The sequence below is a fragment of the Microcebus murinus genome, chromosome 19, assembly GCF_040939455.1.
Source record: "Microcebus murinus isolate Inina chromosome 19, M.murinus_Inina_mat1.0, whole genome shotgun sequence".
In the NCBI taxonomy this organism is placed as follows: domain Eukaryota; kingdom Metazoa; phylum Chordata; class Mammalia; order Primates; family Cheirogaleidae; genus Microcebus; species Microcebus murinus.
In genome coordinates this window covers 29,334,031-29,359,068 of record NC_134122.1, presented here as the reverse complement: position 1 = coordinate 29,359,068, position 25,038 = coordinate 29,334,031, and the positions used below count along the sequence as shown (strand labels likewise).

The window sequence follows — 25,038 nt, the reverse complement described above, 5'->3', positions numbered from 1 at the left end:
TGGTTGTTTCCAGTGCGAACCTTCCCCCACCCTTGACTGTACATGTCCCCATCTTTGTATAAACTGCCACCTGCCTCTCACCTTTCAGGTGAGTCTAAGAAGTCAAATGAGGCTTCTCCAGTTTGTAGCTTCTAGTCAATCTCAGGACAGTACCCAAAGCTTAGCACAAGACTCATAGCCCTGTGGACTTCCATGGCCACCGTCCATCTTGGCCACCCCCTCTGCCAGCCACGCCGGGGCTTGTGCACCTGCTCTGCCACCACCCAAGACTCGCAGCACCTATGTCTTGGTGGAAGTGCCACCTCCTCTGAGAGGCCCTCCTTGACTAGCCCACCCTCAGTCCCCCCACCCCACAGCAGGCTGGGCCCCCTCAATTTACACCCTCAAAGAACCCGCACTTCTCTTCTGAGCAATTACAATGATACCCCCACCTATGTAATTATCAGTCTGACATCTGTCCCCTCCACCGAGCTGGTGGCTGCACCGCAGGCCTCATGCAGGGCGAGGCACATCCTCTGCGCCCAGTAAAGACTGGTGGAATGAAGGAAGCAGTCGAAGAACAGTGAGCCCTGACTCGGTCCCCATTCGGGAAGTGCGATGCTAACCAAGGCTCGGAGGCTCCCTGGGTGGTTCGGGGTGAGGGCTGCAGGGACGGGCAGCAGGACACGGCCACTTCCACCAGGAGAGGCAAGAAGGAGGGACATTTGGAGGAAGCCTGCCAAGCAGAGAAGGTGAGGGGCAGCCCGTGCCAGCAGGGCCCAGGAAATCGCTTTTGGTCACTTGAGGAGCAGAGGGTTTTGATGGCGGACAGGGCGTCTCCCCAGGACCAGGCTGGGAAAGGCCTGGAAGGTAGGTGGGGATGGTGGCCTCCGCCTGCGGACACTGGCCTGGCTGCAGCCCTGCAACCGCTTGACGGCTGTCCTGGGAAGTTGCAGACGTGTCCTGTGTGTCCCCAAAGGCAGCCCTGGGCTTACAAGGTCACACGAGAGGGGATTTGAAGGGCTCCCAGGAGGAGTGAGGCCCTGTCCCTGGAAATGGGCAAGCAGAGACCACCTCCAGAGGTGACGTCCCCACAGCACCATGATGTCCTTCGGTGGGTGCCAGCACACTGCTACCTGCAGGACTCTGCCAGCCCAGAGCCCTTGTCTGGGGCAGCCAGCACCCCTCCCTCGCTGGGCACCTCTGTGCCTGCCTGCCCCCACTCCTGCCCTGACCCCACTTCCTCACCAGGGACCACCGCGAGGAGGACAGACTGGGAGGTTCCGAGACAGGCTGGAGACGCCACAGGAAACGGGAGTGGCGGTGTGGGAGAGGGAGGCAGGAGATTATTAATCTCTTGGTTCCTAACAGCAGGCCAGTGGGAGGGGAAGGGGCTGTCCCGCTGCAGTTCTGAGGCAGAGGGGGGGGTCTCTGGCCTCCCCAGAATCCATGCTAGTCGTTCCTGAGTGCACAAGGAAGGGACGGCAGGCCCAGCGGGCAGCGTGTCCCGCCCAGGACCACAGCTCACTCGGGGGCAGTGGCCGCAGCCAGACAAGCTCAGAGGTGCTGCGTCGACTGCGGGGGTCGGGGGCAGCCCTGGTGAGCTTCTCGACCCAAACCGGCCGGCTGGGGAGGAGGGGCAGAGAAGAAAGGCCAGTACTTAAGTCCGGGACTTCATGTAACCTCGAGGGCGTCCGCCTGAGCACCAGGCGACCCAACCAGAGGGGGGAGGCTGGCTGGCAGGGGGCCGTCTGGCAGAGGGGAATGAAGGAGGCAGACGAAGCCCTGGAGAGTTCCGGCAAACCCCTGTGCTCAGCACATCTGGAAAAGGTTGGCTCTAATGCCATCAAAGAACTCCGAGGGGCCTGGGACGCAGCCAAGGGCAGGGGAAGCCCGGCCATAGAAAACTTAACCCCCGAGTCCCTGGGACTCGTCCTTCTAAACCTACCAGGCCCCTGCACCCCGGGCACCCTGGCCAGCAGCTGGCCCAGGGGCTTGGGGCAGCCACCAAGGCAGTGTCAGTGTCACCCGGGTGTCACATCCCCACTGCTGTGAACAAAGCACAGCCAGGGGTGTTTTCTACCTAAGGCAGGGGGTCTTCTCTCCATTTCCCAGAAAGGGAAACTAAGGCACAGAGGAGGTAAGCACACCTTGTACTCTGCCTGCGGATCCCCAGCCGATTCCAAGAGGCCCCCACAGGGAAGTCTAGAAGTCACCCAAGTGGCATGGAGGCGACTGGCCCAGGACGCTGGCCCAGTCAGGGGCTCCCCCATCCTGGTGGCAACCCCTCTTCCCACCCATATCTCCTTCCCTAGAGAGATGCCCTAGTCCCCCAGATCTCGGCTCTAATGTTGCCCCCTGGACCAGGGCTGGGTGCTGCTGTGAGTCTTTGATTAGCCCGCGTCCCCCACCCCACATACACACACGAGCTCTGCGAGCAGAGGACCCTGTTCTTTTTATACGCTGGAGCCTGGCCCTTCGCTGCTCAGTCAACAGCGAACAAACGGACAGCTGAACGGACGAACCCATGATTAGAGAAACGCGAGGCAAGGCCACTCGCTGTCCCCCACGCCTCAGGCTGGGCCGGGCAGGAGCCCGTGCTCTTGTCCACCCCTGCTGTTGACTGACTGGGCACCCCACACTGCCTCTGGGCCCCTCGCCCCACCTCCAACACACGCACACACACACACACACACACACACACGCACACACGCGCGCGTGCACACACACACACACACTACAAAATCCAAAATAATAAAAAAGCAAATCACAGGATGGGAAAAATCCACAGGAGAAACAGTTGTATTTTTTTCTTTTTTTTTTTTTTTCTGAGACAGGTCTCACTCTTCGCCCAGGCTGGGGTGCGGTGGCGTCCTTATAGCTCACTGCAGTCTCAAACTCTTGATCTCAAGTGATCCTCCTGCCTCAGCCTCCCTCCCGAGTAGCTGGGACTACATGTGCATGCCACGATGTCCGGCTAATTTTTAAAATTATTTTGTAGAGACGGGGTCTTGCTATGTTGCCAAGGCTGGTGTCGAACTCCTGGCCTCAGCAATCCTCCCACCTCAGCCTCCCAAAGCGCTGGGACTTCAGGCATGAGCCACCGCACCCGGCAGGAAATAGTTGTGTCATATATTTTTTTTCATTTCACAAGGAGGTGGGTGCATCCATGTAATGAACGTTGTCGAGCACCTTAACATGCCAGATCCTATAGCACCTCCTGGGAATAATGATGTGAGGACATCGTGGTCCTGCCTTCGTGGCATTCACAGGGCGGTGGGAAGAGTCAGCCCGGAAATCGGACGCTCTTGGTGGCTCCAGCAGGTGTCCTCTGCCCTCCTGTCCCAGCCATTCCACCCCTTTCCTAGATCATTCCCAGTGGTTTATACACATCGCTCCCCAAAACTGCACTTGCCAGGGGCCACAGCGGCCCCCACACAGCCAAATCCAGCGGCCACTCCTCAGCCCTTGCCCTGGGCGGCCTCTCAAGAAGCATTTGGGACACACATTCTGCCCCCGAAAGTCACCCTCCCGGATGCCAGGTCCTCAGCCTGCTCTCCCTCCTATGCCCCAGGTGTAAGATTGGGGTGGCCAGGACTCTTTGGGACAGGCACCCCTTCTCCATCTATTCATCCCCAAGGTCACCACCAGTCCCACGACTTTAAGTCCAGTCCACACGCTGATGGTTCTCAACCACACCAGGTCCTCTCCACCCTAATATGCCCATGTGGTTACGTTTGAACATCTGTGATATTGGGATTCACATTACAGTTGATGGAGAGCTAGAGTTTAATGAGCAGCATTCTTAGCAATAATAAAGTAATGCACTTCTTACTGCCCATGGCACCTTAGGATCAATGAAACACAATCTGGCCCCAGCCCTGGCTTCCTCCTGGTGCTCCAGACTTTTCTACTCAACCTCTGCCTTGGCACCCCTCCCCTACGGATGCCCCGTGAGTATCTCACACTTAACTTGGCCAGAGCTGAGCTGTTGGTTTCCACCTCTGGGCCTGACCTCCTCCGGCTGTCCCCGTCTCTATGAGTGTCCCCGTCTCTATGAATGGCACGCCGGTCCCCCACCAGCCAGCTGTCAAACCAAAAACTTAAGGTCATCTCTGATTGCTCCCTGCCATCAGGTGACCGGACCTTCCTGTCATCTCAGCTTCCAGACTGCCTCCCGAATCGACCCAGTCCTCACCTCCCAGCTGTCACCCTAGCGTGAGCCACTGTCGTCTCAGGCCTGCGTCCGTTCTCCCCACCGCAGCCAGGGATCTTTTCAAAACCTGGATCAGATCATCTCAGAAAGCGTGGAAATAGAAGGAAAAATAAACCTAAACCAAGGAGAAGGAAAGACATAGTAAAGATAAGGGAAGAAATCAGAAAAACTGAAAAAAAAGAAAGAGAATAGAGACAAAATAAAAAAATTGATGAAACCCAGAGCTGGTTCCTTGGAAAGATCAGTGAAATGTCAAGGCCCCAGCAAGACTGACACAGGAAGGATTGGGAAGACACAATCAATCAGTCTCAGGAATGAACAAGTGGATATCACTCTACACATCAATTCAACAGCTATAGCCCTATAGCTATTAAGGAAATTGAATTTAAAGTTTAAAATCTCCCAAAATAGAAATATCCAGACTCAGATTGCTTCACTGGAGAATCCTATCAAACATTTGAAGAAGAATTAACACCAGTTATATGTAATCTCTTCTAGAACATAGAAGAGGAGGGAACACTTCTAACTCACATTATGAGACCAATGTTACCCTCTTTCCGAAGCCAGGCAGAGACAGCACAAAACAAGAAAACTGTAGAATAATATCTATCATGAATATAGGCACAAAAATCCTTAACAAACTATTAGCGAATATAATTCAGCAATACATATAAAAAATTATACATTATCGCCAAGTGGATTTATTCCAGGCTGCAACACTGGTTCAATATTTGAAAGTCATGCAACGCAACCACCATATTAACAGGCTCAAGAAGAAAAGTCACATGATCACGTCAATCAATGCAGAAAAGACATTTGATGAAATTCAACACCCATGACAAAAATAAAAACTCTCATAAAAACAGTGAGAGGGAACTTCCTCAACTTTATAAAGAGCATCTACAAAAACCTTATACTTAATATTATATCCACTCTCCCCATTCCCGTTCAACATATTACTAGTTCTTGAAGTTCTTATCCTCCACCACATTCCCACCTGGCACATAGCAGGCCCTCAATAAACGTTTGCTGGAAAGGTTGAGTGGATGAATATGCACATGGAAAGAGGTGTGTCTGGGGTCCTGGGAGGGCACAGGCCCAGTCCCCAGCGAGTTCTGAATAGGCCTCAACGTGCCCACATTCTGCTAGACTCCCATTTCGCAGCCACCCCTCCCTTCCCCACCTGCGTACGCCTGTCATAAAACGTCATTAGGACGTATCGAGATAACCTGCTGACCTCACAGGACTCCACAAAGAGAGGCTCCACCAAGGACTGCGGCCACGCTGATCCCCAAGTCTAGCTAATGCGCAAACCAGCTCCCCGGAGCCTCTGGCGAGCGCTGTTTGTTCCTTTGGTATTTATACCTCTTCTCGGAGAGCCATAGCTGACACTTAGCACAAGCCAGATGCCATCCTAGACCAGCCTCCAACTAGGTATTGAACCCTCCCAGGACCTCACGAGGCAGGTCCTGCAGCCACTTCCCAAATGACGCAGGTGAGACATCAACCCTCATGCCTCCCCTCATGCCAGCCCACATGTCCCACCCCTGCAAAGAGCCACCTCTCGCCCCGCCGTGGGGCACGGGATGTGCCCACCATAGGCACTCTCCCCTTTAGGGGGGCAGATTCCAGGGAGAGGCCAGTGCAGGCCTAGAAACCACTCAGGGCTGTTTAGCCAGGTACCCAGAGAATAATCTAGAAGAGGCTCCAAATGACCTCATGGACTCCTAGCCCCACAGGGATGGGCATGGCTAGAGAGGGCCAGAGTGGCCTCCCTGAAGGTTAAGATTCCTCTGTCTGGTGGAACATGGCTCCTCCCATGTAGCAAGGAGCAAGTCCTACAGCCGCTGCCTTGGCAGGAGGGGTGGGCATTGCAGAGTCTCAGAGTCCTACATAAGCCAAGGGAGTGGCCAGCCAAGCCTTGACCCCTTAGCTGAGTGCAGTGGGCTCCTCCCACCCCGTGTACCCCACCATTCCTATCACCCAGCCCAGCAGGGGTCCAGAGCCCTGAGCCCCTCCCCCTACTGTCACCCCATGCCTGGGCTCAATCTTCCCCATTCTCCTGCAAGGCCCAGCCTCAGCTCAGATGTCACCTCCTCCCTGGAGCATTCCCTAAGCCATCAGAACCAGGTGACCCTCCCCAGCAGCCTGGCTCACCCTAGCCCCAGCCACTCTTAGGAGACCATCCTTGACTTAGCCCCAGAGAGCCCTCTCCTTGAGGACAGACAGACAGACAGACTGTGCCCTCATTTAGCCAGACCTGGCATGCAACCAGCCTCTGGAGACATGAACTAATGAATGAATAAGTGAATGCATGACTAAATGAATGGTGAGTGTGTAAAGAAACAAATAAGACACACCACGTATCCTGGGAGGGAATACTGTAGGGTAGAGGGTGTTCCTGTCACCCCAAAATGACGTCACCTATTTCCAGGCAAGGCTGAGCTCCTCTCTAGGAGGAAAAGGGGTGGCAAGGCCATCCCTTCGGAGTGGCAGGAATGTGGCACAGCGTGTCTGCCCCAGGAAAAGGTCCCAATATGCCCACAACTACAAGGAGGGGGCGCCAGAGAGGGCCCATGGACAGCCATGTCCACGTGACTGGGCCAGCCCACCACAACCATTTAATAATCTGGGACTCCCCACCAGGACCGGCCCCGGGGCACAGCCATGTCAAACCAGGACGAACCAGACAGGACCTCCTTAAAGGGCATATCTCCAAGGGCCTCACCCCAAACCGCCACCCCCGCCCAAGGTCGTGGTTTGTTAGGGGAGTCTGAGATGACCGCCCTGCCCACCCCAACTTTGCTTCCACAGCCATTTACTCTTCAGCCCTGAAACTCTTCCAGCCCTGGCTCTGTCTGGGCTCAGCTAACCTCATGTCCCCCCTGTCTGACATTGTCACTGCCACAAGAAGAAATAGGGATGGAGTGACCCTGCCTCATTGGCTTTGTTTTCAGACACAGAGTCTGAAGCTAAAAATGCCTTTCAGGATTCTATAGGCTTCCTTGTCATGTCTGCTGTTTTCTGGTTGCGCTGCCCACAGTCCTACACATGGGTAAACGGCTTGGGTGAGGCCCAGTCCAGGAGCCCTCAGTTAAATATGAACTCCCTTGAGGTGTGGCACACCTCTGGCAAGGATGCCCACTAAGCAAGATGCTTTCTCATGGGGTGGGAGAACCCCAAGCAGCCAGGGGGTTAAGAGGCTAGGGGAGTTGGGACAGGAGGCAGAAAGGAGGTGGGAAGTTGGTGAAGGTCATTTACCAAGGTCATGATTCTCTTTTCCAGGCCCTTTTCAGCAAAACCCCTGCCAAGAGACAAGCACTGTCTCTATTTTAGAGGTGAGGCTTAGAGAAGTTAAGTAACTTGCTCAAAGTCACACAGCTGGTCCCAGACTCTGGTCTTTTTGACCCCAAAACCCACCTTACTGTACTATGTCTATGAAAACTGCCAGAATCAAAATGGAGTCACTTGTGTCAAGCCCTGACAAATGGAGCCAGGGAAGCCCACGAAGCTAGGGTTCTCGTGCAATATGCCTGATAACAAGAACAAAGACCACTGCAACCTTACACAGAAAAATATATATACTTCCATCTTCCCAGCAGCTGCCCGTCCAACCTTGGACTGATGACACCACCCTTGTTATTGATCCGTGAGCTAAGGATAATTGATTCAAAACAATTATATAAGTTTATAATCCTCATTTTTATTTTAAAAACTCTTGTCTTTCTGTACCTCCCTGAGTATGCACATAGTTCACTCTGGCACTTGCATTCCCACTGCAGTGCCCGCTCCTGAATAAATGTCATTTTCTTTTAGAGAGCCTCTCTGTCTGTTATTTATTGACACCAAAAAACAGGCTGGGAAACAACCTGGGAGACAGCTTTTCTCGTTCTTGTGTTGTGAGGCAGGGGCTGTCTCATGCACCCATGTCCCCAGGAGTCATAATGGCCTGTGTCATCGCAGTAGACGACATCAGCAAAGGAGGCTTCAGTAACAGGGGCCTGTTAGTCTCACAGTGTACCCGGGAGAGAAGGTTCTAGGACACACCCGGGCCCCAGAGACTACAGCTGAGACAAGAAGAAATGGGTCGCAGGGAGGATCACGCGCCACCCTGTTTTTCCTGCAGAAGTTTTGGGTAAACACAAACAAAAGCGTCCAAAATGCTTCAAAGGATGAAGGGAACCAGAATCGGGCCCCATACGGCTTCAGAAAATGGGGCAAGGACACAGACAGGAAACACAGAAACCTGCACATTTCTATGTAAATGCCGTGGTTGAAATGCGGCAAGGCAGCGGGATCACAGGCAACAGAGCACTGCCCAGGGCGGCGTCGAGGGCTCCACTGGGGCCACCCCTGAGCTCAGAGCAGGCCCAGGCTCAAACCGCCCACCGGGAGCTGCCTGATTCTCTCCACAGCTGATCCGTGCCCAGGCCTCGGCTGGCGTTCCCAGGGCACATCATCCTCCAACAACCTCGTGAGGCAGCATTCTATCGCCCCTGCTTTAGAGTTGGGGAAACTGAGGCTCAGAGGACAAGTCCTGGCTAATGAGACATCACAGGAAGTCTCCTGGGGGGTCTAGAGAAGCCTGTCCTCTCTGGGAGGGAAAAAACGTATCCTGCCACCTTTCTTCCTTTTTGGGGTATACTGTTGTGTGAGATGTGATGTCTGGAGCTGCTGCTGCCCTTCTGTGACTGTGAGGAACATCATAGCAGACACATAGGGGCTGGTGTGGAGCTTAGTCAAAGGAACCCTGAGTCTTGAGCATATCATGGCCCAGTTCCAGAACCTTCTCTCCCAGGTACATTGTGAGATTAACAGGCTCCTGTTATTGAAGGTTCTTTTGGTGATGTCCTCTACTGTGATGACACAGGCCATTATGACTTCTGGGGTCATGAGACAGGCCCTGCCTCAAAGTGCTCTCAGGAACCTTCTGAGCTCCTCCCACCCCAGGCTCTGCTCGGGGAAAACTGCCCAGCACACACACTCTTGCAGCATGCAGACTCTTAAGAAAACTGTACAATCATGTTTTTAAAATTACACAAAGAAGCACTGGGACAGGCCCCTACGATCCTGAGCTTTTTTGTCCCCTGGGTAAGTGCCCCACTCATAGAACGCCCCTGCTCTGTTAAGCCCTGAGCCCCTGCCCTGGCTCTGCCCCCACCCTCAGGGCACCTTGCTCCCAGGCAGCACCGATGGCAGCTGGGACCATGCACTGGTGAGTCAGGGTCTGGTCTGACCTCTCATGTCACACAATCTCCAGGCCCTCCCTGCCTGGGGCCTGTATACAGGAGGAGCCAACAAATGATTCTTTGGAGGAGGAAGAGAGCTGGGCCTTGGAACCTCTGGGGCATCCCACTAGAGCCCATGTGACGGGGCAGAATAAGAACAGCTGACTTGATCCGCAGCACCGAGCTAACCCTGTATGTAGCCTTGGCGAGTCACTTTGCCCCTCTGCATCTCACTCTTCTCATCACAAGTTTGTGCGCGAGTTTATAAGACACAAGCTCCACATCACAATGATCGTCGTCATCACAGCTCATCCTCGACATATTGCCACATCTCTAATCTCATCTCATCCTCCCAACATTTAACCATAAATTCGGGAACATTGCTTGAAGCCCTGCAAGCCAGGCCCCGCAGACAGAGCAGCAAACGACACAGTCCCAGCCCTCCTACGGCTCCCAGGCAGGTGGGGAGGGCAGACGACCAACAAGCTAGCCAGGGAATAGACTATGGATCGGGGACTGAACCAGGTGAGACACGGCCGGTCCCACCTCTGGGGAGGAAGTGGTCCGGGCTACAGAAGAGCAGACGTGAAGGTCTCCAGGAGGAACAGAGAGGCGTGTGGACTTTAAATGAGATGGAAGCTACTAGAAGATTTGGAGCATGAAAGACACTTGCTGATTTAAGATTTTAAAAAATGTCTGTGGCTTCTGTGGGGACAAGGAACTGGAGGGGAGAAGGAGGGAACAGGGAGACCAGTGAGGTTTCTGCCAGCAAAACTGAACTTGAGACAAGAATGCACGTGGACCCCCAGGTCAGCCAGGGAGCAGGTGACAATGCCGTAAACTGCCATCCTCACTCTCCCTGCCCAGCCAGCAGCCCCAAGCCACCGATGGAGGGGCTGCACCCCAATTCTAGCTCAGTTGTGAATGACTGGTGAGAAAGAAAAGTGTATGAACCCCTCCTTACTTAATAAATAATAACAGTAGCAATGATAATAAGATCAGCAATACAAAATTCCTCTAAAAGAGTGGAAATTTTAATTAATTAAGTTTCCATTAACACGGCTCCTGCTAGCTAGGTTTTGCAGGCACAGTGCAGGTTCATGATAAATGCGTGTCTGTTCTGACTGAGTGTTCTGTTCTCAGCTCCTAACGCCAAAGAGCAAATGGGAAGAACTCCTCTTCCCTCAAAGGCCAGGAGACGCCCACACTGAGGACCTCAGTGCTGGTGACACATGCTTCAGATAATTACTCCAGTCATAAAGCAGAAGGCAGCTGTGAAAATGAGCGGTCATGTGAAAACTGTGCAGTCCAGGTCAGCGATGACTCCGTAGTTGCATGCCCAGTGTTTCTTAAAGGCTGTGTTACTGTATTTCTAAACTATGACAATTTCAACTTGTAATTATGACATTCAGAGCACCACTCACCATTCCCTTCCTTCCAAGGTTTTTCAGAAAAGACACTCATGACAGTTTGTTTTCTAAACCCAAATACCATATGACGGCGTGTGTGCACACATGTGTGCATGTGTAAGTGTGTGTGCACTTTCTTGTTGCCATCCCGGCAGCTGACTGTGGGTCACATTCAATACATTAATAGTAGGATTGTGGCTAAAGTCCAATACAGCTAAAATCTAGAGAGGAAAAAAATTAGTTAGAAATACACAACTCTTCACGTTTAGGCTTCAACTCCAAAGACACTATAAATTTGTAAAGTCAAAGTCTAGGGCTTGAAAAGAGCCGGTTCCAAGTTGGCTCTGCCATGAATTGCGAAGTGGAAGTGTAGGCTGGCTTCTCAATGGCCTGGTTGCGGGGCCAGCCAGCTGGCTTCCCTGTTTAAAGAGTGGGACAGCCACTTTTCCAACAGAGCTCTGAGCCAAAGTTCACACTGTCAGGGTCATGGACAGAGCAGAGACTAAAGAGTTTTCTTCTCAGAAGGTGCTCCCAGGATCAAAGGGCTGTGACCTGGCAATTTGAAGTTCCCTGCTGATGGGAAAGACAGGACAGGCTTGGAATTCAGCCCCTGGGGACATGGGAAAGGGAGGAGAGAGGGGGTCCCTGTGCCTTTTGCTGAGAAGGAATGGGTAGTTGGCATCCATTTCTTCATTAGGGAGCCCCTGGCCATGTCTCCAGCACAGCACTTAAAAGCAGCCCTTTCTGTTAAAATTTAAAATGGACAGCACATCCATTTACCTAGCCATTCCCCTTGCAAAATGAGCTATATAAAAACACTCAAATACAATAGGGACCCTAAATTAAGAACCTCTATTATGAAAGAATGATGAAAATAGAAAATCACCATTTGGCAAATGCCACAGTAATGATTGCTGCGAGCAAGATGACAGTATGAGAAAAACAAGATGTTTGTGTAGACTCAAAGTACAAAATGCATATACATGACAAAGGGAAAAATAACACAGCAGCTGAGAAACCTGACAGATATCACCATAACCAAGTGATCAAAGTTAATATCACCAGTTGTGAGAGGTATCAATTTGACGTGTCTCTTAATATTAATATGATGCTCTGAGAAGGGCTCAGTGTCATTTTTGCAGTATCTTTGCTAAAAATGCATCATCTCAATCAAATCATGAGGAAACATCAGACAAGCCCAAACTGAGGAACATCTACAACATCACCGGCCAGTACTTTCCAAATTGTTATGGTCATGGAGCAAGTGTTCCAGATTGGAGGCAACACGACACCTTAAATGCAAAAGGGGGCCGTGGACCAGAAAAAAGGATATTAATGGGACAGTTGGCAAAATGTGAGTAAAGTCTACCTATAATATTGTATCACTGTCAATTTCCCAACTTGGATAATTGCACTATGGTTCTATAAAATGTTAACCTTAGGGGAAGCTGGGTGGGAGGTACAGATATGGAAACTGTTTACTGTTTCTGCCACTTTTTTGTCAATCTAAAATTATTCCAAAATTAAAAGTAAAAAAAAAACCTACTTATACAAATGTTTATATATATATGTATAATGATACTTATTGAAGCATAGCCTGTAATAACAAAATCTAGGAAACCACTTAAATATCCATCAATCAAGAACATGGAAAATAAATGATGACTGGTCCCACGGTGGAATACTATGCAACTGTTAAAAATGAAGTGGTCCATGGGAACTAATTGCAAAATACTTTTCTGGCAGGTTGTAGAACAAAATAATATCATCCCATTTCTGTTTAAGAAAAAACATAAATGTGTACAAGTGGAGAAAAAAGCCTGGAATAAGGTTAATTTCAGGAAGTATGGAATTTGGAATGGGGAAAAAGTCTGGAATAGAAATAGTAGTGGGGCTATGGAAGTAGTATTAAGAGAGGACAGAATGCTCACTTTTTACCTTATTGGGGTCTGTAACATCTGGTATTTTTTTTTTTACAGTGAGTACATATCACTTTCTTCATAATAACAACAATAAAAGGTAGAATGTAAATCTAGAAAACAAAAAAAGCTACCCCTCTCTGTGACTGGCTCAGTGGACAGTGGCCCAGGACAGGGGCACAGGGCCACATTTCCTGGTCCCACATGTTCAAGCTGCAGGCAGGGTCTAGGTGTGGGCTGACACTGAGCCCTGCAGGGGGTGGCGCTGTGGGGGGCAGGTAAAAGGGACAGGCCCAGTTCACAGGCTCATGCTCCATCGCTGGTAATGAAAACGCACCCAAGATGTGATGATCCCATGATGGTTACTTTAAGGTGTCAACTGGTTAGGTCACAAGACTCAGGTATTTGGTCAAACATGAATGGGTGTTGCCATGTAGGTATTTTCTGAATTAACATTTAAATCAGTAGACTGAGTAAAGCAGATTACCCTCCATAATGTGGGTGGGGGGCCCCCCCAATCAGTTGAAGGCCCTAAGAAAAAGACGGACTTGCTGAGGAAGAGGGTGTTCAGCCAGCAGCCAGCCTTCCACCTCCCGCTGCAACGTCACCTCCCCAGGGGTCCCTAGCCCACCAGGCCACCCTGCAGGCTTCAGCGCTGTCAGCCCCTCACAACTACAGAAGCCAATTCCTCACAATCTCTCTCCCTCTCTCCCCATCTATCTGTGCATCCTCTTGGTTCCGTTTCTCTGGAGAACCAGGGCTCATACAGACTCCCTGCAAAAATGTCCTGTTGGGGGGGGGCGCGCAAAGTGCTCTCAGTGAAAGGAAGGGGAAATTGAGGACATCTGAGGAGAGCAGCCCCAGGCAGAGATGGGGACAGGTCCTTGAGGCAGAAGCCCAGGGCTGGACAGGCTGTGGGGAGAGCAGTTGGAGGAAGCTGGTCCCTGGAGCTGGAGCAGGGCCTGGAAGGGGAGAGGATGGGGGAAGAAGGTGAGGTGGAGCTTAGAGGCCCCAAATTCCAGCCCTGGCAGCAAGATGGCTCCCTGCTGACACTGAGGAGTTGTTGAGGACTTGCAGTCTCCATCAGGTTGGGGAGGGGTAGGCTAGTGGGAGGGAGGGGAGGGGCTACTGGGAGGAAGGGGCGGGGCTGGATAGGGGTGGGACTAGTTGGAGGGGGCAGGGATGGTGAGGGGTGGGGCTAGTTGGAGGGGCGGGGCTGGGAGGGGTGGGACTAGTTGGAGGGGTGGGGCTGGTGAGGGTGGGGCTAGTTGGAGGGGCGGGGCTGGTGAGGGGTGGGACTAGTTGGAGGGGCGGGGCTGGGGAGGGGGCGGGCAGAAGGCAGGCTGGATTTCCAAGAGCATCATAGCTGCACCTTCCAATCTGAAGCCCCAGGACTGACTGGTTCCCTCTTCAGCCCCACCTGGCCCCTCCCTGACCCTTCGGTCGCCCCCACCGCCCCACTCATCTGTGGTCTGCTATCTGTCAAATGTCCACTGAGTTGTGAGGTTGTCACAGTAGGGAGCACGTCTCTTACATCTTTTTGCACACACATATATCCCCCAGCCCCTGTACACAGAAGGTGCTCCATTAATGCATGCTCAGGTCTTGAGCACAACCCAGCCTCCTCAAGACCTGCACTGGGGCTGGATCCACCCAACGGAACAGAAAGGAAGGGCAGAGCGGGCCAGCCCGCTGGCCTTTACCTCACGAGGTTGGCGCAAGGCCCCGGCCACCGGCAGCTCTGGTACACACGCTGGACCACCGTCTCTGAGCCATTCTGCACCTGGCAGGACACCGTCCGTGTCACCGTGTGATGGCACCAGTGCCTGTGGGAAGAGCAACAGTCACGTCAGCCCTGCCTTTTCCTAGCGGTACCAACTAGGGGTCAGAGGGTCATGCTGGATGAGGAGGGGCCCCCACAGACCTGGGGGGTTCGTTCTCTCAGTGAGGGGTCCACTGAGACCCTCTGTCCCAGTCTAAGGAGAAGGGAGAGGCCCCACGCCCCTTGGCCACCAAGCCCTGGCATCAAACACCCCCTATGGAATCAGTGAAAAAGACTCAGCCCCACCCTGGAAATCCACTCTGGTGTGGAAGACACTGTCCACAGGAGCATGGGGTGACAGGTCCAACCATGTGGTTAGCACAGGCAGCTACGGGAACAGAGCAGGGCACCCAGCCCAGCAGGTCCTAAGAAAGGCCACCAGCTGAGCACTGCAAGATAAGTTAGCCCACCAGATGTGGGGGGCCAGGAGAGGGGTCGGCCCAGCAGAAGAGGGAGCAGTGTGTGACAAGGACCCAGAAGGGAGAGAGACCGTGGGAACCTGCCTGCAATCAGAGGTGGCCAGAAGGCTGGGAAAGGGGAGGAGCCAGGAAAAAGGAAGAGGTAGGTTACCTGCCAGGCTACCTATGGCTGCTTTTGTGAAGTCAGTGGGAGCCACAGAAGGTTCTAAGCAGGATACACCTGGCTGCAGAGTGCAGGAGGTGAGGAGGCCCGAGCCTGGGCAGTAGGGACGGGGTAGAGGTGGCCGACAAGCACATGCTCCACCTCCTCCTCCTATCCCCATAACCTGGAAATTTAAAATCTAAAAACAAGTCCCCAGCAGCACTAGAAAGCCAGAAGCAATGGGCCAGAAATTGGGAGGGGTCCCCAAGAGACAGAAAGTAGATGGGCTTAAATTGATGGAGGAAACCATAGCAGAAAACACCCAGAAAAGAGGACAGGGGCTAAAAGTAGGAGCCACTGGGGAGCAGCAGATGTGGATAATGGGGAAGTGAGGGGCTGTCAAAAGGCTTGGCTATTTCACCATTGATCTGGAGTAAAAAAAAAAAAAAAAAAGGCTTGGCTGGGGGACCACAAAAGGAGAAGGAGCCAGACAGGTAGAACCCAGGTCCCTATCCCAGCTGGTATCAAGATCAATCATTATATTCACCTGCCCTGAGGCAGGTGTGGTCAAAGGGGGTGCCTCCAAAGCTGGTGACCACCAGCAGAAACAAGGACAACTCTCAAGGTCAGACAACTGAATTCTTGCACACTCCTTCCCCATTCTCCACCCATACCACCAGCCCACCAAGAGCCGAATTCTCAGTAAGCAGAGTCAAGTTAATGGAAAACCCCAAATACCAAGACTTTCACATTATTTAAAAAGCCAACACTAAGAAAGAAAGGCACCGACTCAACAGGCAATAAACCACACCTCAAGAAAAAATAATAAAGCAAATAGATGGAGGCAATTTTAAAAGCATAATTAATATCCTCAAAGAGATGAGAATATAGCAATCATTTAACAATTATGATTTGAAAAAATTCAATATCTTAGCAATGAAATGCATGACTGTGAACAGCAGAATGGAAACAGTTAAAGAGTGATCTGATGAGCTGGAAATCTGAGCTGTGACCTTTCCCAGGAGATACTGCAAAGAAACAAAGAGACAGAAAATGTGAGCAAAAAGGTGAGGTACCTAGAGGATGGATCACGTGCCAACATCGGTCTAGTAGTAGCTCTGGAAGAGGTGATCAGAGAGAATATAGAGAAGCATAGACTTTAAGAAATAATAAGAAAATTGCCAAGAGCTGAAGAAAGACATGAGTTCTTAATTTGAAAGCACCCACTGAGTGCTAGTGTGGTGAAACCTCAGAACAATCAGGATGAAAAGAAAAGACTAAACACCGTAGAAAGAAAAGAAAAACAGATTGCTCACAAAAGATATCCCCCTCTGAGCATATATATATATTCTATCTCCCAAGGTTATACTGAGCATTAAATAAGCACATACCCCTCAGTGGTGTGTAAATCATGCAGTGCGACCTAATCCAAGGTATCATTCTTCTTTACCTGGCTAATGAAATCCCACAATGTAAACAACAGCTTAAGGACTGTCCTTCCTATTTTGCAGATGGGAAAAGAACAACTGAGAGATTAAACCTCGTTGCCCATGGATACAGTTCAACCAGAGGCTGAGCTGGGAAGGGAACCCAGCCTTCCTGCCCCGGAAACCAACAGGGTCCCAACCACCCAACACAAACTGTGAACCCCGCCTCTGCCAGGTACCAGGGGAACTGGTCCTGAAACTGTGGGAGACGTCAGCAGCCTGGGCCCTTCCTTTGACCAGGGAGAATCAGCCCTATCTCAGGCACTCGGTGTGGTTCCAAAAAGGGAGAGAAGTGTGATTCTCTTTGGAATGAGCTACTGTTGCCTCCAAGGACAAATGCTCCCACCACCCCCAGATCTGCCCCGGGGGGTGGGGGTGGGTTCTGGAACAGACAGTCCAGCCATCCCGGAATCACACTGGGTCAGGGATTTCTATAGGGAAATGAGCTGTGAATTGGAAAACATTTTCAAATGCCTCGAATCACCATCTCCAGAACATTTGGTCTTTTAATGGGCTGTAAATGGCTTCCCAAAATCAAAACCCAGCCAAAAACAATGCAGGCAGGCAGAAAGGCCCTGGACCTTTCCAGATGAAATTCCAAAGCATGTTCACCCTCAGGTGCCCATGGTTCCAGGGACCTGCGTGGCCTCCCTCCTAGAACCCCGTGTCCTGAGCTTTTTGTCTGGCTGTGTCTTCTGTTTGGTGAGTGACCCTCCATGGAGGGTTCTGGCTCACATCCAGCCAAGGCTGTGGGCTGGGACTGCTCCCTCCAGGTCTCATTCCTCGTGAGAAGAGGCCCACAGCACTGAGCGGGAAGAGCAACCGAATTGGCCCTTGAGCAGCCACAGGCTCGAGGCTGTTGCCACTGCAGTTTCGACACTCTGAGCGTCTGGGCTCTGTGGTTTGGCGGAGCAGTGAAATCCTCAATTTAGGGTTCTTAGGGAAAACAAGTGCTAAGTGATTTCAGGAGATCATGCTATGATTGAATGGAGGGACCGTCCAGACACACCCCCGGGCTCATGCCCAGCTCTGAATGTGACCAACCCTGCTCCGAGGCTGCCTGCCACCTGGGACCACCTCCTCTCGGGCTCGAGCTCAGCTGCCCAAGCCCCAGTGCTCCTATCGGAGCTTTGCTATGGGACCTCTTCACATGTGTCTCCTCCCTTCCCGGGACCCTGAGCCTGAGTCAGCCGGAGGCTTTGGAGGCGCCCTTCCCCTCCTCTGGAACCACCTAGGCTGCCCCACTTCCTCGTCTGAGCTCTGCCCCATGTTGTCACCTCAGTGCTTCCTCTTGAACCCTGCCACATGAGCCCACATGCAGGGGTGGTCACCCATCACCATAGCCCACGGGACACCGCAAGACACGCCGGCTCCATCTGTCCAGTACTGAGCCCTTCGCTATCTACCCCCAACCTACTCCTCCAGCTTGGTGACCAGCCCCTCTAAGTTCCCTGTCCCCTTACCAAGAAACTTAGGAACAATTCGGCCCAGACTCCGCCTTCTCCCTCCCTCCCTTCCCACAGCTAATCAGCCACCACGCCTAGTGAGCCCATCTCCGGACACCTCTCCCTTGTGGTCCTGACTGGTGTCCATGTCCATCTTCCACCTGGACAGCCTCAGCCCCTCCTGGTCCCCCGGCCTGCAGTCTCCTATGCTGCCACCAGAGGGCGCCATCTAGAGCACAGCTCTGGCCCTGACACTCCATCCCCACCCCCATCCCCCATTCTCCCCCACCTCACCCACCCACCTAAGCCTTTCTGAGCTTCCTCCCTTCCTTCCCACAGGGAAACACCAAGTTCTCACCCATTGCTGGACATCACCCCCCAGCCGCTCCATCTCACCACTCACACTGTCTTGGCCCCCCGCCAGCCATGCCACCACCTTCCTTCGCGTGACCAACTCTGACCCATCCTACCAGACTCCACTCAGCTTCCTTCCCCTCCTGGAAAGGGCCTCACATGCCACCAGCCCCATGCATGCCTCTGTCTTAACTGTGCCACCCACGCGGGAAGACTTCTGGCTCCTGGGCAGGGCAGACCCCAGAAGGCCAGTTGCTCTGACCCCAGACTCCACGTCCCAGAAAGAGCCCACCCATCCACAGTCCCACACTCAACCATAACTGTTTGGGGTCGTGCTCTGTGCCAGGCCCTGAGCCCTAGCATAGTCAAGGCTGGTGAGGGGGGGGTCCCCGTTTCAGGCTCAGGCCCCTCCCCCACGTGCCCGCATCTTTCTAATCGCCTGGCCACACCCTGCCCAATGTCCAGAGAGGCGGGTTCCAGGGCAACTTGCCTGCCGGCTGAGTTCAAGAAGCTCTGTTAGAACTGAGGTTTGCAGCCTTAAGGCAATGGCCAAACAGATGGGGCAACCCAGGTGGCTCTCGGGCCCTGCCCAGGACTGCACCCCTTGGGGCACTGGCCAGTCCCCAGTGAGAGAGAGGCAAAGAAGCCTCCCAGTCCCCATCAGGGAGAAAGGGAACAACCAAGCTCAGCCAGCTCCCAACCACAAAGAGACTCTGCTGTAGGCAGAGTGGGGCCTAGCACCCCAAGGCCCGTTTTATGGGTGGCAGAGCAGTTTCACATATACCCACAGGCTGAGTTGTGTCCCCTCCAAATTCATATGTCGAAGTTCTAACCCCCAATATGGTATTTTCAGATTAGGTCTTTAAAGAGGTAATTAAGTTCAAAGGAGGTCACTGGGGTGACCCCTGATCCAATCTGACCCATGTCTTCATTTAAAAAAGGAAATCTGGACACACATACAGTGGGAAGACGACATGAGGAACAGGGAGAATACGGCCACCTACAAGCCAAGGAGAACGTCCTCAAAAGAAGCCAAGCCTGCCAACACCTTGATCTCTGACTTCCAAAATTCAGAACTCTGAGAAAGAACGTTCTGTTGTTTAAGCCACCCAGTCTTGGTAGGGCAGCTGTAGCCAACTCGTGCATGTGATGACTCCCTCCAAACTGCTCAACAATTCTGACACACAGGAATTTTGTAGGTAAGAAAACTGAGACTCAAGAGAAGAAGATTCAAAGTCACACGATGAGCGAGTGGTACGTTTACGTGTTGAAATGCAGTAGTCCGACTGCAGACCCCACGCTGCATCCACGTGCTCATGAGGATGGGCGGATAGTCCGAGAGCAAACAGAGCAGCCCCTGGCAGGCCCTTAGTAGCCACGGCCCTCAAGGGACATGAACAACAGCAGGGAGGAACTATCCCTACCCCGTGTATGAAACCAGTAAGATGATTGAGGGCAATTTAGGTAGGATCCTCAACAGCAGGACCCATGGGGAGGGCTCTTGTACAGATGAGGAAACTGAGGCACAGGGAGGGGTAAATGACTCGTCCAAAGCCACCCAACAAGTCAACAGGCAACCCTTGGCCACTTTGTTACACAGCCAGATGGACCTGAAGCCCACCCCAGACAACGGTGGTGGTCTCTCCTTGGGTCCATGTGCCCGGGACAGGCAGGCCCTGCGTCGGGAGACAGTAGCTGCCGACAGAGCCGCGGAAGACCAGGAGCCGGCAGGGGCAGGGGCCTGGGCCGCAGGAGAGCGTCGGCATCCAAGCGAGATCTGCACGGCCCACAGCAAGGAGCCAAATCTAACAAGAGGAAACATGACCAGGCGGGTGTGAAGTCCTGCGCTGCAGCCCCCAAACCCAGCGGGCGAGCCCCAGATGGGGTGTAGAGGTTCCCGCCAACAATAAGTTCAGTGTGAGTCGATGTGTGTTCGGGGCCTCCGAAAAGCAAAGGCCAGCTCAGGCTGTCTTACTAACCAAACAGCGTCAAGCACAAGCCTTGCTCCCCTCCACACCTGCCAGCCCGCGCGTGGTGGACTCTGGGATGTGCCACCCAGATCCCATGTAACCAAGGGCTTTTTGCCCCCACTGTGGGAGGTGCCATCAGCAGACATCGTTCAGCTGCCCAGAGTCACCCAAGGTCGGGCTCTTCCCGGGCACCCCGTGTCCCGGGACTGGTTGATGCAGAGCTGAAAGGCCCTGTGGCATCCCGGCTGCAGAGCTCCCGGTGGGGGCCGTGGCAGCTGTCATGGCCTGCATCACGTCCCTTCCCTTCCACGGGCATCAGTCCTAAAGCCATCCCTGACAAAAGCCCTCAGTGTTAGACTCTGCCTCGGAATCTGCCTCCTGGGCACTCCTGGTGTCGGCCGTGAGCCCCAGTAGGAAAGGCGCCCTAGGAGGACACGTCTGTGGCCGCTGTCGCATGAGCAGATGACTGAGCTGGGGGGGAGGAGAGGCTGACCTCAGAGCAGCGAGCCCCGTGGAAAGAAGACAGGTCACAGCCCGAGCTTCGGCTGTGGAGGTGGAGGGAGGCCCGGGGGCCCTCAGATTCAGAACCGCCGTCTCCGCAGGGCAGGTGAGGACTGCCCGGAACGAGTCCTGCAGATACATCAGGTAGAAATCAGCCGAGGCCACGTGGACAGGGGAGCTGGGCCAGACCTGCTCGCGTGGCCCCAGAGGACCGAGTTGGGTCAGAACATGAACCTACTGGGAGACAGGCTTCGGCTCCAGCTAAGGGGGTGCCTGCTCCCAGGAAGAGCTTGTCCCGGGTGCAACGGGCTAGTGCCCTGTCCAGGAAGGATGAGCAGAGGCAGGACACCCCCTTGGTGCGGGTGGGAAGAGAAGAGACACAATTGGCCCTGGAAGAGCTTGGAGAGCCCCTGCTCTGTTGGAAAAGAGGAGGTGGAAACATGGAAGGTTTTTAAAGGAGAAGGGAACCCGGTCAGAGCAGGGTCCCAGGGGCATCCGCCGGGGACAGGGCAGAGGCTGGGGGCTGAGCCCCGTCAGGACAAACGGACAAAGTCCATGAGGATGCTCATGGCCACAGTCCCCTGACCACCCCCTGTGAGGGGACTCGGCCAATTGGTCCAAATCAGGTCACCTCACCAGCAAAGCGAGTCTCTGCGGCTGTCGTTCCTGTCTGCCACACACCCGTCTACACGCCCGCAGGGAGATGTGCTTCTGTCCACGTAGGGACAGCTGAGTGTGTGCAACACCAAGGCCCGGTCGGGTTTTAGGGCACAAAAATCAGTGGGAGCGTTTGGATAGCAGATAGATTCGCCTGCCGTCCTCACAGTAGTTTTTACTGGAACTGCCCGTTCCGAGGCTCTACAGGGGAGGAACTTAAGTCAAGTTCAGGTCACTGGTTTTTAAAGGGAAGGGATGATGATCTGAAATCCCCTCAGCAACTGACCAAATCTTTTTGCAAAAACACGAAGGTGACGACATGGATTCCAGGGCCAGCTCGAGGCATTCGGATCCCCGCCCGGGAAGACAGAGACGGCTCCCGCATGCGTGACCCGCTCCAGGGGGCGCGGCTGTGCCGCAGGCAGCCTCCGGGCCTCCTCCCACTTCATCACGAGCATTCATCTCCAGCACCTTCCAGGCGGGGAACTGCAGAGGCCAGTCCCACCAGCAACACCAGCTCATCCCCAGCACGCTGGCCAGGAAGAGCTGGTGGGGCCGCTGATGGATTGAATTTCGCATTTGGAGGGGCAGCTAGGGGCGGATGTGATCTGGCTGAGCAGACCCTGTGGTTTGGAGCACTTCGACAGTGATCCCCAACGGCTCGCATTAACAGGAGTGCGAGAACGGACACGCCAGGAGATGGTGCCAAACGCGTTCCACGGGATCAGCATTCAGGGACGATCACATTCAGGGAAGCCACCTGCTGAGAAACGCCCTGACCAGCATTTTCACTGGGTGTATGCCATGATCCAGGAAGGCGCCGTGCATTTGTTCTGGAAATGGGTACGGAACAACAGCCTTCAGTGTCCACCGAGGGCCACCATGCCTTTGGCCAGCAAATGGCCTCTACAGACTCTGGAGCTTTCTGTGCATCCAAGATCAGCACAGGCCCCAGCAGCTGTGATCTTCCTCGAAAGGACCGTCTCTCAAAGCCACCAACGAGCTCAGGCTCTCTGGGAACGGGTCCAGAAGTATCCACCTATAGCCGGCTTCCCAGGGGACACTGATGCCCTCTGGAGTAAGGTAGGTGACTCGATACACTTCATGGAAATTGGAAAATCAAGCGGTAATAAGAGAAACCAACATTTATTGAGCACTTACTATGTGCCAGGTGCTGTGCTAAGCCCCTGATATGTCTCCTTCCTGTAGTAAGAACTATTAGTATCCCTGTTTTACAGGTGACAAAAGCAGAGAGGGTAAATAACTTCCTCCCCAAAAGAAATGTGTGCTTAGTGACATCGTTGCTGAACATTGGAGTGTCAGCTCCTGTTTTCTCAAAGGCCACACTTGGAGAAGCACTGATGAGAATCACCACATTCTCTCCCAGTTCTGGTTCTAGAAAGAGAGAGAATCTGGCCCTGCTCTTCTGTCCATGCCAGGCCCCAGCAGGCCTAGTGACTGGTTGCTTTGGGTCACATGCTCACCCCTGTTCCAGGCAGATATGGAGGCAAGTCCCACGGTACAAAACAGGCAGCCTACGACCTCCTCCAATGGGGGACTATGTCCTTTAGAACAAACCATGAGAGAGGCAGGTCCATAACTGACCTCTCACATAATACACTCAAGTCCCAACACTCATCTCCTCCTCCTCTTTCCTTGCTAACCGATCCTTAGTTTTCTTCAGACTCTAGATATTAAAATGTTCAAGAAAGGTGGGCAAAATCATAATCTCATTGGTCGAGGTGTGGGTATGTTCATTCAGTTCTGTTCAATGACAAGTAAGAAGTCAGCCAAGGGGTTTCTGGAAAAACTTATCAACTGTGGGGAAGGGAGATGAAGAAGAGAAGGTGTGTTCTTGTTTCTGGACACAGTTGCATGAGGATATGATAGCTGGAGCTGGGGCAGCCATCTTAGGGCCTGGGGAAGGCAGAGCGAGAGGCAGGGTCCTTGGGCATGTGACACTGTTGAATTAGCTGACTCTGGAGCCACCCACTTGCCAGGGCTGCCAGAAGTCCCAAGAGCAATCACATCTATATGAATGCAATTTGTGGGTTGCAAACTTCTAGGCAGACAATGGGCATTACTATTAAACTGTCAATAATCGTACTTTACAATGGAAATGTCATCATAATCCTGAACTAGCTCCATCTCTTCTAGAACAAAAGGAGACCTGGCTCTTTCCCCTTATGGTATCTGCATTTTTTTCTCCACTAGATAACCTTCTAGACTGTGTCTGGGTCGGGGAGGGTTAGACTGGTCCAGCCTGACCGGCCTCTTGGTTTTGAGTTTTACGCCCCTTGAGACTCAAACATCTCATTTCCAGAAACTTCAGCATGGCACATGCCCTGCGACTCCCACTGCTGACTGCCAATGGAAATGTAGCTCTGGGCCACGGTGACGTCATACATCAATTCCACAAATGTTCACGAAGCCCCTGTCACATGCAAGGCCCCAGGCTGGCTGTGTGGCCCCTGGGATGCCCTCACACACCCCAGGGTGGCGGACAGTGCCCGGGCCGTGGGTGGGTGAGCAGAGCCAGGCACCAGTTGCAACAGGAGTCTGAGCTCACACTGCAGCACCTCCCGCTCTGAGAAGCAAAGACAGAATTTTGTTTGGGTATATTGTTTCCCCGAAAGCATCTAGCCAGGGGCTTGAAAGGAGGATTAGAAAGGCTCTGCACTGCGGGGGGCCTTGGAAAGATCGTCTTGTCCCAACGCCCTTTGTAGAGGCGAGAACCCCAGGGCCTGGGAAGGGAAGGGCCCAAGGTGGCACAGCCAGCTGGTGACAGAGCCAGGACAAAAGCCAGGGCTTCTGTTTTTAATTTTCTCCCATCCTCCTGCAATCAGTGGGGAGACGGTCCAGTGTTCGCTTGGAAAAAAAAAAAAAAAAGCTCTGATAAGAATCTGAGGAATGTGACTGCTGAAGGGGACTGACTGTGGAATTTGGCATTTGATACCCACGCCCCTGCAAGGTCACACACAATCGCAACGCAGCAGAACACCTCCAGGTCTAAATGTCTGCAGCCGGTGGCATCCCTGCCACACGCGGCTGTCTTGGAGTCTAAGGAATTCCTCAGTTCCCCTGCAAGGGCCAGGCCCGGGGGAATCTGAACCAACTCGGAATCCGGGCAGGGGGACGAACATTCCGAAATAAATCCTGCTGTTTGTGAAGCCTTTTGTTTTGGATCACCACTTGTCTCCAAACCCCACTTTCTTCCTGCCTTTTACAGGTAGTAGTTGTTGGCAGCTCATCAAACCCCCAGCAAGCAGGGGGGAGACGTGGCTTAAACACCACTGGGCCCTGCAGCTGTCCATGGGACACAGGCCGTGGGCTCCTGGGTTGGGGGCATAGTTGCAGAATCTCTGTGTGACCTTATGCTGGGTCCATCCCTCTGCAGGATTCCTCCTCCTCCTCCTCTTCTTCCTCCTTCTCTTCCTTCTCCTCCTCCTCCTCCATCCTCCTCCTCCTCTTCCTCCTCTTCCTCCTCCAT

At 53.1% G+C, this 25,038-nt stretch overlaps 1 protein-coding gene across 2 annotated transcripts in view; it reads right to left on the bottom strand.

Moving 5' to 3' along the window:
* COL26A1 (collagen type XXVI alpha 1 chain) overlaps positions 1-25,038 on the bottom strand; it is a 136,798-nt gene that overhangs the window by 81,653 nt on the left and 30,107 nt on the right. For both annotated transcript variants that reach the window (XM_012759465.2, XM_012759466.2), the window contains exon 2: positions 14,455-14,577. In XM_012759465.2, coding sequence (XP_012614919.1) covers positions 14,455-14,577 — 123 coding nt within the window. The remainder of the gene's footprint in view (positions 1-14,454; positions 14,578-25,038) is intronic.